The sequence below is a fragment of the Equus przewalskii genome, chromosome 29 (assembly GCF_037783145.1).
Source record: "Equus przewalskii isolate Varuska chromosome 29, EquPr2, whole genome shotgun sequence".
Classification (NCBI taxonomy): Eukaryota; Metazoa; Chordata; class Mammalia; order Perissodactyla; family Equidae; genus Equus; species Equus przewalskii.
The window spans coordinates 12,576,815-12,589,422 of NC_091859.1; the positions used below are offsets into that span (position 1 = coordinate 12,576,815).

The 12,608-nt window shown below is 31.9% G+C and overlaps 1 protein-coding gene across 12 annotated transcripts in view; it reads left to right on the top strand.

Moving 5' to 3' along the window:
* LRRIQ1 (leucine rich repeats and IQ motif containing 1) overlaps positions 1-10,335 on the top strand; it is a 214,433-nt gene extending 204,098 nt beyond the window's left edge. For 10 of the 12 annotated variants that reach the window (XM_070600704.1, XM_070600707.1, XM_070600692.1 and 7 more), the window contains one exon: positions 6,608-8,397. In XM_070600704.1, the coding sequence (XP_070456805.1) occupies positions 6,608-6,750 (143 nt within the window). In that variant the 3' untranslated portion in view covers positions 6,751-8,397. Of the gene's footprint in view, positions 1-6,607; positions 8,398-10,046 lie in introns of those variants that run through there. The other 2 variants (XM_070600698.1, XM_070600702.1) reach the window with 1 other exon arrangement.
* The last annotated feature ends 2,273 nt before the right edge of the window (positions 10,336-12,608 follow it).

Here is a 12,608-nt window from a genome sequence, read left to right on the forward strand (position 1 = left end):
CGAGAGTTGGTCTCTAACAATGTTAAAGTTTAAGGCTTTTTTAAAATTATTGCTTGAACCATTAACTCTGATTTTTCTTGGCCTGAAATTTTGGGGTAGGAGCTTTAAAATACAAATTTGTTTGGTCTTGATATTTTGGCCCTAAACTTTGGCAATTAATAAAACAAACACATTAGCAATAACACTTCGACCTTTAAAATATGCCCTTAACCAGAATAGGAGAGTCAAAATTAATTACTGTTACACCAAGAGCAAGTTTACATGGTTGGTGGAATCATTTAACAGATAAATATTAAAACCAGCACAGAGTAGTCACACAATAAATAGCCGTTGATTTAATGTCCTTTAGCAGCTCGATACTACCTATTGCCAAGATCTGAGACAGTTTAATGAAACAGTCAACAATGATTCCTGACACAGTTAAATGTAACAGTTATTAGTAACACTGAATAATGTTTACAGATCTAAAACAGTAGTTAGTTTCACCAGCAGTTGACATTATGCAGAGAAAGACAGATTTCATCTGTACTTGTGTAAGAGAACTAGTTGTACATATGTCAGGTACATTTATTCTTTCTAAACAAAACAAAACAAAACAAAAACCTACACACATTTTAACATTTTTGAGGACAGCATCCATGTATGCTCTATTGATAACAGATTAAAGCATCATGTTTCTAACCGTTGTAATTTAGTTCTTACCCCTTTCCTTCATGATCATTTTCTTTGTTAACTGTTTTACTCTGGTTTTTTTTTGTTTTTTTTTTTTCTGGTGGTTATTGTTGTTTTCAAACCAATTTCTTACACTAGCTAATGTGGTGCGAAAATAAATGGGTATGATCAAATGTGAAATGCATTTGTCAAATGAATGAAACTGAAGTGCAATAATATAATAAATCCTCAGGCTAGTCATGTTTATTGTTGCCAAATGTCTCCCTGCTAAGAACTAATAAGCATGAAAAGGGATAATGAAAGTTTCCATGAAAACTTTTTGGAAACCTATTCACAAGTCTTCACTATCTGGGAAAGTGGCAATAAGTATTTGTTTTATACAAGTTCCATATGAGGACTGTAAAGATGGGATTATGAGAATAGAGTCAAATGGAAAGCAACTACGAAATGATAGTTACTGATATTACTTGGTACACAGAAGAAAATTGACAGGGAAGCTCCACTGAAAGGCAGAATAGAACAGTGCCTGCTACACAATAGGTACTAAGTACATGTGGAATGAATGTGTAAGTAAAAGGAAGATTTTACGTTAAAGCTTTCAAAGACCCCAGGTGATCTTGAAAATCGAATTTGGGTTTTTAACATTTAAATTCCAAAGGATAACTGCTCAGTGATAAACATTTTAGAATTTACTTAAAATGCATATTTTTGCTAAAAGTTTACTTTGGGAAAATTAATTAACATGGGAAAATGAGGTGTAAGATGAGATCATTAGAAGTTAAAATATAGTGTTATATAAGAACAGAGTTGTTTCAAAGGAATCTGCATATCAATTAAGGGTAAAAATATTCTCGATTATTAGCATTATTTATGCCATTATTCTTTAATTACAAATAGTTATGGACACTCAGTTGTAAATATTGTAAATATAATGGAATTGAATAGAGTCCTGAAGAGAACATTAAAAAAAAAATGATCAGAGAAATTGGAAACAGAACTTTCCTGAATTAACAAGAGTAAGGGCACATATGACCTGATTTTTAGTACCAACTGTGTGAAGCAGAAAATGATACCCAGGTAGCTTATGGATTTTAAGTTTCACTTAACTGCTTATTGAGCTACACTTTTTATTACTCAATTTAGACGTTTAAATACTCAATAAGTATCTACGAGTTTGGTGGAAAGCCGGAAAACTGCAATAACCAGAGTTATATAGAATAGTCATCAATGGAAAGAAGAGTTTTAGTTAATTTAAATGTGACAGAAGGCAAATCTAATTCTGAAAAAAATAACAAAATCTATTTAGATATTAGAACAAAAAATAAATCACTCAAAAAATTTTCCTCCAGAAAAATAATGGAAACAATGTTGAACAATGTTAGTATAAGAACCGCAGAATTTATAGAAGTCAGACAGTATTTTTAGCACCACATTCTAATGGTGCAGACACAGCCACAAGGTATCTTTAAGAAGGAATCAACACAGTAGTGTGTTAAAAATAATAAAACTTGGGAAAAGAATGCATGTTATAAGAAAGCCTCAAGGATTCTAGATCAAATATGAATGGTAGCTATTATAAAAGATCAAGAAATAGGCAAAATACAAAATTAAAAATCTATACAATGTCTATCGACATAAGATTTCCCACCCTATCTGATATACATTAGCTTTTATGCTCATTAGGAATTGTTTTTTTTTCTCAAATTAAATGTACATAGACAAAGCAAATTATATGTATCACACGTTTTAAAAAAATAACATCATGTTTTAGCAACAATAGTAAATATTGTAGACATTATTGTGACTATTAACTAACTTTTTCTTATTTATATGTCTCTTAAATATAGGGTAAAAAGAGTAACTGTAAATGTCATTGTCCAATTGAGATTTCAAAGAAAACAGAAATTTTATTAATATTTTTATGTTATAGAAAAAACGTTTATTCACTGAAAAAGCTTGGAAACAGCTTCAACAACAAACAAAATCAACATGTTACACTGAGGAAATCTGAATATGACATAAACAACCTGTTTATGTCATTTTCATTCTCAGTGTTAGACCTTAAACTGTCTACCTGAAGTTCACTGAAAACGATCATTGTCACTCAAGGTCGGACATAGCAGTGACTTTAAAAAGCAACTGCTATTTGAATACTGCAATATCCACCTCACCCTCAAACTTGCCCAGTGTAACTCATTCGCAGCACTTAAACTGATGTAAATGCTTTGCTGCTAAAAATTTGTTCTGGTCACTTTCATTAAAACGTCGAATTTTTTTTCTCCGTGCTTTACTTATGCTGTATCTGCTGCTAAGAAATACAATATGGGAAGGATTTTGAAATGATTTCTATATCCAGACACATAGTGTTGGGTGTATCAATGAAAATTCAATGACGTATTACTATACATTATGAAATTTCTATTTTGACCTGTTCAACGAAGTTTTCTTTTATACATACCAGGAGAGTCATTCAAAGCATTTTACATATTAAATTACTTATCAAAACACAGCATATATAGACCTTGACATTTGTTCAAGAACCAAGGATTTAACCAAAAAAATTTTTTTAAAGGACCAGAACAAATCTTTAGCAGAACACAGATTATGTGGCAAAGAAGTGACTTATTGGAAGATAGGGCATACTTATCAAGACATACTTTCAGAATATATGTAAGAGACCGACTGGTTTATTTGTATGATCACCTGCGAATATGCAGCAGACTGTTGTTAAAGAAATATAAAATCTATAACAATAATTTTGCAGAAAAGAGAAAAGAATGATCAAAGGTCCTTTAGTCATAATTTTTTATTCCAGGAACCCATCAGTAGGTCTGGCTCTAATAATTTTTTGAGGCAAGATTCTCTCACTATTATATTTTCCTGTGGGTAAGTAATTTTAGAATAATTATACATTGACTGTATTAAATTGCTTCTTTATTTTCTTTTTTCATTTCTAGAGTAATCATAGGACAAAATAATAGCTTTGCAATGAATGCCAATATGTGGTTCCTTCATAGATGTGTTGTTTTACTCCTCAATTTATTTTCTAGTTTTCTAGTGGTTCAAGAATTTATATGATGACAAAAGACTCTCACTAAATGCAATGAGAGAATAAGCAATATTGATTACTGCTCAAATTGTTTATTTACACATAGCAAAATAAATGCAAGCTTTTAATCACATCTAAAGTATTGCTTTAAAACTAGTATATAGTCACATTTGTTTATGTAATTTTAAAGACAAATTTCCTACAGCATTTTCATTCCACTGAAAATATACTTCAAAATTGCTATAAAGCTGTCTTTTAATATCACACATGTTCTCTAAAATATAATTATTATTTGCTGAAGGAATTACATTAAACAATGAAAAATTTACAGACTGCCTTCTAAATTTAGGATTACATTGTGGATAAGTACAAAAAGACTTGAAGATTCATCAGCAGTTTCAAAATAACAGACAACAAAACAGTATTAGGAAAAGAAATTGTACCATATGGTAAATTTGTAGTCAATAAAAAAATCCTCTAGAATACGGAAACACTGTTAAGAATGAGGGCTAGATCTAAGGAAAAGTTATGTTTTAATGCAATTCCATTTATTTCATCTTGAAATAATTATTTTAGAAGTATACAAAATTATCTGTATTTCAATACTTTGCACAGAAAGTGTCACCTTTCTTACATATTATTTTCCATCTTTGATAAGAAGCTTATACTAAAAATAATGGCATTAAATAATACATCTTTATATTATTAAAATATTTTCATCAAAAATATTAAACAACAATGAACTATTATTGAATTATATTTTAAAATACATACTTATTTCTATGTATTACCTTGAAGAACGCCTATAAGGAATTTGATTTAGCTTTCTCTATTGGAACAAAACATTTGTGTTAGCCATTTGTAGAAATCTGCTTACTCTTTTATTAATCTCTAAAGTTTTTATCTTGAATAAATGTATCTGAATTTTAAATGTGTCCCAATAGTTCTTCATTTCTCACACCCGCCTGGTCCCCTGCCCCTCCACCCCCAGCATCCTCCCTAAATAACGTGTTCTCATGAATATGTACTTGCTATCCAGGAATCAGTTTATTCATCAAAGAATTGTTACTGCTGGGGCAAGGTGAGGGCCTGCTGTTATTGTGACTGTTTTTTAAAATAGACCAAAGTAGACATCCCATTCTCTTATTTGGAAAAAATATATTTCCATTATGTAAGTAGTAAGTAGAAGAGAATAAGCTTTTAGGCTGCTTTCTTACGCTTTTTAGGCCACTGTTTTATCATTAGGAAACTCCTGCTTTTATGTACCAGTAATATTCCTATTGCTTGAAATCGTTCTTGCAGTTTCGAAAAGAACGACTGACTGACTTACAGGCAATAGTTTCGTGCAGGATAAATCTGGCCCTTGGAAGCCAACTTCACTTGGCACCTCTCTTAGTTCGTCTCTCCGCTTAGATTGCCTTCCCCAGTGCCAGCTGTGAAGGTCTCTAAACTCATAAGCCACGTTCCACCTCTAACTGCATTACAGACTTGTGCCTATAGCCATAGGCGCTGGCCTCTCTGTGCCAGGACACCCTTTCCTAAAACAATAACTTTAATTTTTTTCCCTCTTTTTCAGTAATGTTCTCTAAAAATAAAATATGCTCTCTTTATGAAGATTCATTAGCTCCTTTGAATTTTTCTTGATCACGGTTTTAAGATTAAAAACCAAAAGCAATGCTCTTGTTTTAAAAGAGCTTTTAAATATAAAACGGACTTTTACAATCAATATTCACGATCGTGTTGCCCCAAATTTGAAATTACAGATCAATTTCCACAGTCTAATGTTTCCTAACCCTTCTATTTGGACATATATTTTTAAAATATTTTAAATTTTAGTTGGAAAACTATTACCCTCTAAAAAAAATTAGATATTTTTCCCCCTAAACTTACTTAAGCACAAAAGCATCACAAGGGAGAGTTACGTGGTAGAACCCTTGCCTCCAGCCAGGCCTGAGGGGGCTCTAGAAGGCCTCGCTCTGCTGCTTTTCCAACGTCTCCCCACAGATACAGCCCTGGGCGCTTGCTTAAGCCTCAGGAGACTTAAAGCAGATGATCATAATTCTTCAGTGGTATTCTTGATACAGCCTCTTGGGGTCTTGCTGAGTAAAACATTCCCAGTCCACTGTTCCATTCTTACAACTACTATTTGTTTTTAACCTCTAACAGTTCTGTTACTTTTCTCTGGATAAGTTCTAACTTGTTGCGTGTAAATAATAATTTCTCCCATTTGATAGCACCTGTTTACAAAGCACTCTCATAGATCTTTCCACCATTGAAATATAATTAGAAAGGCAATCTTCACAACAACCCTGTAATGCACAGGTTATTTCCCTGGTTTTAAAATGACGTCTCAGAAAGCCTGTAACCTGTCCAGTCACAAAGCTGTGTTTTACGCAGCCAGATTGGAACCCATCAATATCTTTAGATTCTGGATCTAACATGCTTTCCATTTTACCAAGAATCCTTTTATCCAAAGAAATGCTTATTTCAATAGGACTATTTCTAAAACTAATTTTAATATATGAATTATGAAAATATAAGCAATTAAAAAATATAAAATATAATCAAATTTAAATATCTAAAAACAAAGAAGATATATCACCTGATAATCTTGAAATACCAGGGACATTTGAATTGTAGCTAGCAGGAAATTGTTATATCTATTCAATTTTTCAGTCAGTTCCTTTTAGTTAACCTAAACATAATTTATACTAAACTTTGATTACATTGTGTTGCAAGTGAAAAGGAAAGTCAACATACGTTTTTTAAACTCAAAGATCATACAGTTATAAAATGTGTGTTGTTGACAAATATATTTCTTACTTTAAAATATAATTTTGCTTGAATCAAGTTAAGTGAAAGTGTACATTTAATATCACTGTCTAGGTTGTTCAATTAAAGGAACACTTGCACCAAAGATAACAAATACAAGACCTTCTAAGAAAGAACGTATATCATTCCGTGACAATCCTGTACAACTCAGTGGTGGATGGGGAAGTGGCAAAAAGAAGGCAAAAACTTCACACTAATCCTTCAAGCTTCCGCCTTCAAAAACATGGCAAACAGTTTCCTTTCAAGAGATCTGTGGATATCTGGCTATGTTACCAATTGGATACAAGGTTTTAGAGGGCTGTATTTAATTTGTATTATTATATGTATTTCATGATTTTGTTTTCTGATGGAGTTTATCTTATTTCCCATCTGTAAAATACAGTTCTGCAGTTTTTCCTATATCCAAGTGAAATGACCTCCTGAAAATTAATTTTTGAAATGTTATAATGGAATTTGCATATCCACTTTCTTCTTTGGTTTAAAATTTTTATGACACTTGTATTAAAAATGATTTTTGTTACCAACAATAAATTGTTAATACCATACACAAGTTATAAGAGAATATAACTATATTTTATTGATACTATTTAATGTAGTTTTAATAAATAATTAATATTAATAAATTTTATTCAACCAGATTATTATAATTGGATATTTCAAAGATAAATTGATATATAAAGTAATTCAAAACAGATAATGAAAATGGCCTTTTTTTCACTTTGTCATCTTAAAGAGTTATAAGAAGATATACATTCAATTTCAATTTAAATGAAATATAAATATTTATCAATTTAATTGGATATTGCATCTGTAATGTTTCATGCAGGTCATTCAGATGTATATTACTCTTCTCATTTGTAAAAGGCAGATGCTAATTGTCGTTTGTTAATATTATTCTGCTGACTCAACAATACTCTATCAGTTTAATTTTTGTTAAGTTGCCTTAAAATTATCCTTTAAAAAATCTTTTCAAAGAGCAACCTTATCATTTTGTAATATTAATATGTTTTCTAAAATTACAGACCAGTTTTATTAAACTCTGACTGTTGCATGGGTAACATTCTGTAATGTCTTAGTAAATACACTGTGTAAAATGCTTCATCTACATTTAATGCTCTATAGGATCTATCCTGAGTCTGGTGCATTTTTTACAGTGACTTTCCAGTGTGTTTCTGTGTAATAGGATCCAGTGAACTTTAGTTTTTTCCTTTGTTTTTCCTACTCTTTATTGAAACATTTCAATGAAAACTGACTAAGCAGACTTAGAGATGCATTTATTTAGTTTGTGCCCCCCCCCCCCCCCATCAACTTTTGGAGCCCTGTTGCATTTCAAACCTGTAACTCCCTTTAACTTGATTGAGACAAATGTTAATGAGCCTTGAACCGTCAATCAATAAAAAAACCACAGATTCATATGTTGTGGCCTAGAAATTGAGCTTTGGAACGTAAGCTCCATGTGTAGTTGCTTTATGAACATGCTGTTATGTCATCCTTTTACTAACAGCATCCACAAACCAACATAATGTAATGATGGAAAATATTTTATCTCAGCTTATTGTGAACCCTGGCAGGAGAAAACCACATTAAGGCTGATATCGATGGGGTTTTATGGTTCATATGCTCAAATCAATGAACTGGAAAGGCTAGTATGAGAAGTGAGATGCTTAGGATTAAACTGTTTTAGCGCCTAAAAATAACTTTAATCTATGGTATTCTTATTCTGTGATCTGTGTAATTGTTTCATAATATTAATTTTGAGGAAGATGATGGGTGTTGATGCTCTTAAATTTGTAAGTGATGATGATAAGTATGTCAATAAAATAGTTTCCTAATTATGGTGTCAAGTTGGAAGTTCTTAGTCGTGATGTTTATTGTGTCCAACCTTAAAATAATCATTTAAAAAGCCTCTCAAAGCTCAACTTATCATTTTAACACATTTATTTGTCTTATGAAAATAGAAACGGTGTTTTAAAATTGAATAAATTTTAAATTTAGTTTAAAATTTTCTAATTTTAAAATTGGAATAAAGCCTGAAAGAAATCAAACTGAGAAATATTCTTTCTCCTTTTTCCTTGGGGAGACATTGAGGCGAATATTTGTCTTTTGGATTTGGGAAGGTAAAAATAGGAGCCTACATTGTCACTTAGTTGACACTGAATTTTGGAAGCACAAAAATGAACCTAGGCAATGCAAGTACACAAATGTGTGACGCCAAATGAGATTTTGTCCTTTCCTGCACCCTGTGTCTACCCTAACCCCTTTCCAACTCAATTCTCACTTTCCTGCCTGTCCTCCTGCCCCAGTTCTATGACAAGGGATTGTCATCAGTCACTTCTAGGAAGAATGGCAAAGTGAATCACTGATCACAAAAAGGCTGATAGAAGTGTGAGGTAGGGTGTTTGGTGATTCCAGTATGTCTTGAAAGGAGAGTGAGTTATATTGGTTTATGAAGATATCCTCTTCCCAAGGTCTGGTTCTGCCAACAACATCTTTGTGCACATAGTGCATTATAAGAGATCTTATTAAGTGTTTTGGGAAGCATTCTAAATCCTAATTTCTTATTGTGCTCATAAATTAGTTGGAAGTACAGCATTCACATTAAAAAAAAAAAAAAAAGCCAGAATAATATAACAAAAGCCAAAGCATTGTTAGAGGTAGGCACTGCTCTGCCTTAGAGGCAAAAGACAGAATACATTAGGATTCTTGAAAATTAGTTTTGAGTCTTTCTTTTTAGGAGAAATCAAGGGAGAATGCATTTTAATTTGAAAGAGTATGTTGGAAGGCACAAACAGGGATTAAAAGATTACTGAAATTAAAATTGCAAATGAACAATAAATAGCAGTGTTTTAAGAGATCTTTGTCTAATTTCAGATACTCACATCATCAGCATAATGAGCTTTGGTTCTTATATTTCTTGATTCTGCTGTTCAGTCATTGAATTCGTCATCGTGCTGATTTTCTCTTAGTTGTTTGTAATTTACTCATATTTTCCTCAGTTTTTCTCAAAATCTGGGTAGAATTGATCCAAAGTTCAGACTAATAAAATTAAATTATAGCATACCACCAGTTTACTGTAAAGTGACTATAATAGATTCTTATAAGTTTCTTAGAAAGGAGAAATATTTTTGCTTATGTTTTTGAAAAGAAAAATTCATTTGTCATTCACTTACTAGAGATTAAATGTGGATAAGGTCTCCTTTTATTATTATATTTTCTTTATTATTATATTTCCTACCAAGTGAAGTTCCCATCATCTTTAAAGGCCAGAAAATTATTCATCATCTGAATTTATGGTTTTCATGACTATACTGGGGGAAAGTGAGTTATCTAGTAAATATTCTTTAATTTAGGGGAAGACCACCCCTAAGCATTCTATAGATTAATAGTTGATAAGGATAATTTCTAACTAATCACAAATAGTAGATGTAATTCTACTGTCCATTTCAGTATAGCATGAAATCTATTACCTTCTGTGATATTTTTGCGTACCTAGATGGAGCTGTTTTTGTCATTGATGACTGAGATTCAGAGGAAGACTCTTTCCAGCAGATGAAGAACTGTAGTCTAGATCTGTGTTATCCAGAACGTTAGCCTCTGGCCGCATGGCTCCGGAGTACTCTTAATATGCTTAGTCTGAACTCAGATCTGATGGAAGTGTAAAATACACAGTAGATTTCAAACATTTTGTATGAGAAAAAGAATGCAAAATTGCCCCAGAAGTTTATGTTGATTGTGTTAAAACAGTAGTATTTTGGCTCAAATAAAACATATTATTAAAATAATTTCATCTGTTTCTTTTTTTACTTTTTAAAATGTGAGTACTAGAAAAATTTAAATTACGTATATAATTAACATTGTATTCCTATTGGATAGCACTGGTCTACAGGCTGTTCTGTGAGATCACTTAGTTAGGATGGTTTGATGTCCCCATGCCCCAGAAAATAATTTTAAGATAGTAGGTAAAAGAGAGATAGTGACCATAGAAAATTAGGCATGAAAATCCTAGTTATAAGAAAAAGGAACTTTATTTCGTTTAAACATAGTGAATATTATGAAATAAACAGGAGAGATAACTCTCCATTGTGGTTCTAGACATTAAGATGGCATAATTTAACTCCATCATAATTGAATTTAAATCTATTTTATAGAGAGTTATATATATAACTATATGGATTTTATAGAGAGTTATATATAATATATATATAAAACATATAGCTTCATAATTGAATTTAAATCTATTTTATAGAGAGTTATATATATAACTATATGGATTTTATAGAGAGTTATATATAATATATATATAAAACCATATAGCTATATATAACTCTCTATATATTTGTTTTTATTTGGTTTTAATCAGAGACCATCCTATAAAGTCGAGTTGAAGTTTTTCATGTTGCTGATGGTGAGAAATCGGATTAACACTCACCTTGCAGTCTGTGTTGTCTCAGGCTTTACATATGTATAGCTGTTAATTTTTTAAATGGCATGATTTGGACTGTGACATAGATGAGATCTTTTAATGGGACCCATATTATATTTGGCATCCTATTGTATCATAAATCCAGTTTTAATCTAAGACATAGAACATAAAAGCCAATAAATAAGTTAAAAATTGAAGGAAACTTTTCATTTGTAATTCATATCCCCATCAGCACTTCAGGGCAAGAGCCCTTTCTACTAGATCTGGGATGGCAACCTGTAGGAAGGGACCATGAGGACTCTTCTGAGCTCAGTAGGGAAGCATGCACGAAGCAGCAGGAAAGAGGGCCACAATTGGTCATGTCTGCTACGGCACTGAGAGTCGCAGTGAGGGCTTCTCTGGGGCTCATCTGTCATCTTTGCCTTCATACAATAACTCACCAAGATGTTACAGAAAGGAAAGTCTTTTCTATGAACCTTTTGAGAAAAGTGAACCAATTCGATTAACATTACAACAAGTAAAGTTTTCCTTTTATTTCAAGCTTGTTTCTATCATGACTGAGTATAATCTGTATAGCATCCCTACATTTTAGGAGGTGGTGTTGTAAACACTTTTACATTGCAAGAGCAAAGGTGAGCAACCACTTCAAGTCTGTGCTTTCCTTATGGAGGCCTGAGTGCATCCATCAGTGCTAACCAGGTGAGTAAATGGAAAACCTTATTTTTCCTTAATAAGTGTGTCATTGGAATTTCTGAAAAGTACTCTTCTCCTGCAAAGACTGTAACAGAAACTTTCAAACTTGCTTTATGATCCTTATAGAATTGGTCTAGATAAGCAAGTACAATATAAATATACTGTGAGCCACATGTGTAATTTTAAATTATATTTCTAGTAGCCATGGTACAAATGTAAAAAGGAATTGATAAAATTAATATATTTTATTTAACCCAATATATACAATGCATTTCTTTTCTCAGATAGAATTATAAAGACATTATCTTACAAGAGAAACTTCAGCTATACTAGCCCCTAAAATTACATGTCTTGGAGAAAAACAAAGAGGTATAAAAATAAAATGATTTCTGATTGATATCCATAAATGTGTAACTATTAGTAATATTTAGCTATATGTATATATTCCAAATCATATAAATAAGTGCTGACTTTACTGCTCTGCTCTCTGATATGAATTTGAAGTTTCCTCCCACAGTTACTGGATTCAGGATTTCTTTCCCAAAGTTCATGTATCAACAGAAAATTCCAAGAAGACATAGTAAGGGTGGATCGGTTTCTCCTCTCTCTCTGGGTCATTCAGATTTAGTCCAACCATGGATTTTCCATTAATTTCAAAATGAAACCAATACTGAGAATAACTCAGTATAATACATAGAACAAAGTAAGAACTCAGCACAGCTATTTCGTTCTGCTTGGTGCATATTTTGGTATGAGGCATAAGGAAGAAAGTGAAAAGAACATGCTTTTTCTAGTCTAACTGCCTCGTGTTCTAGTCCTCACTCTGATATGTCATCTTGGACAAGTAGTAAGTCTCTGAGGCTGTTTGCTTATCATTACATTAACATTATAACTCATAGGGTGTAATGAGGTCAAGTAACAGAGTCTGTGAGAAGACCC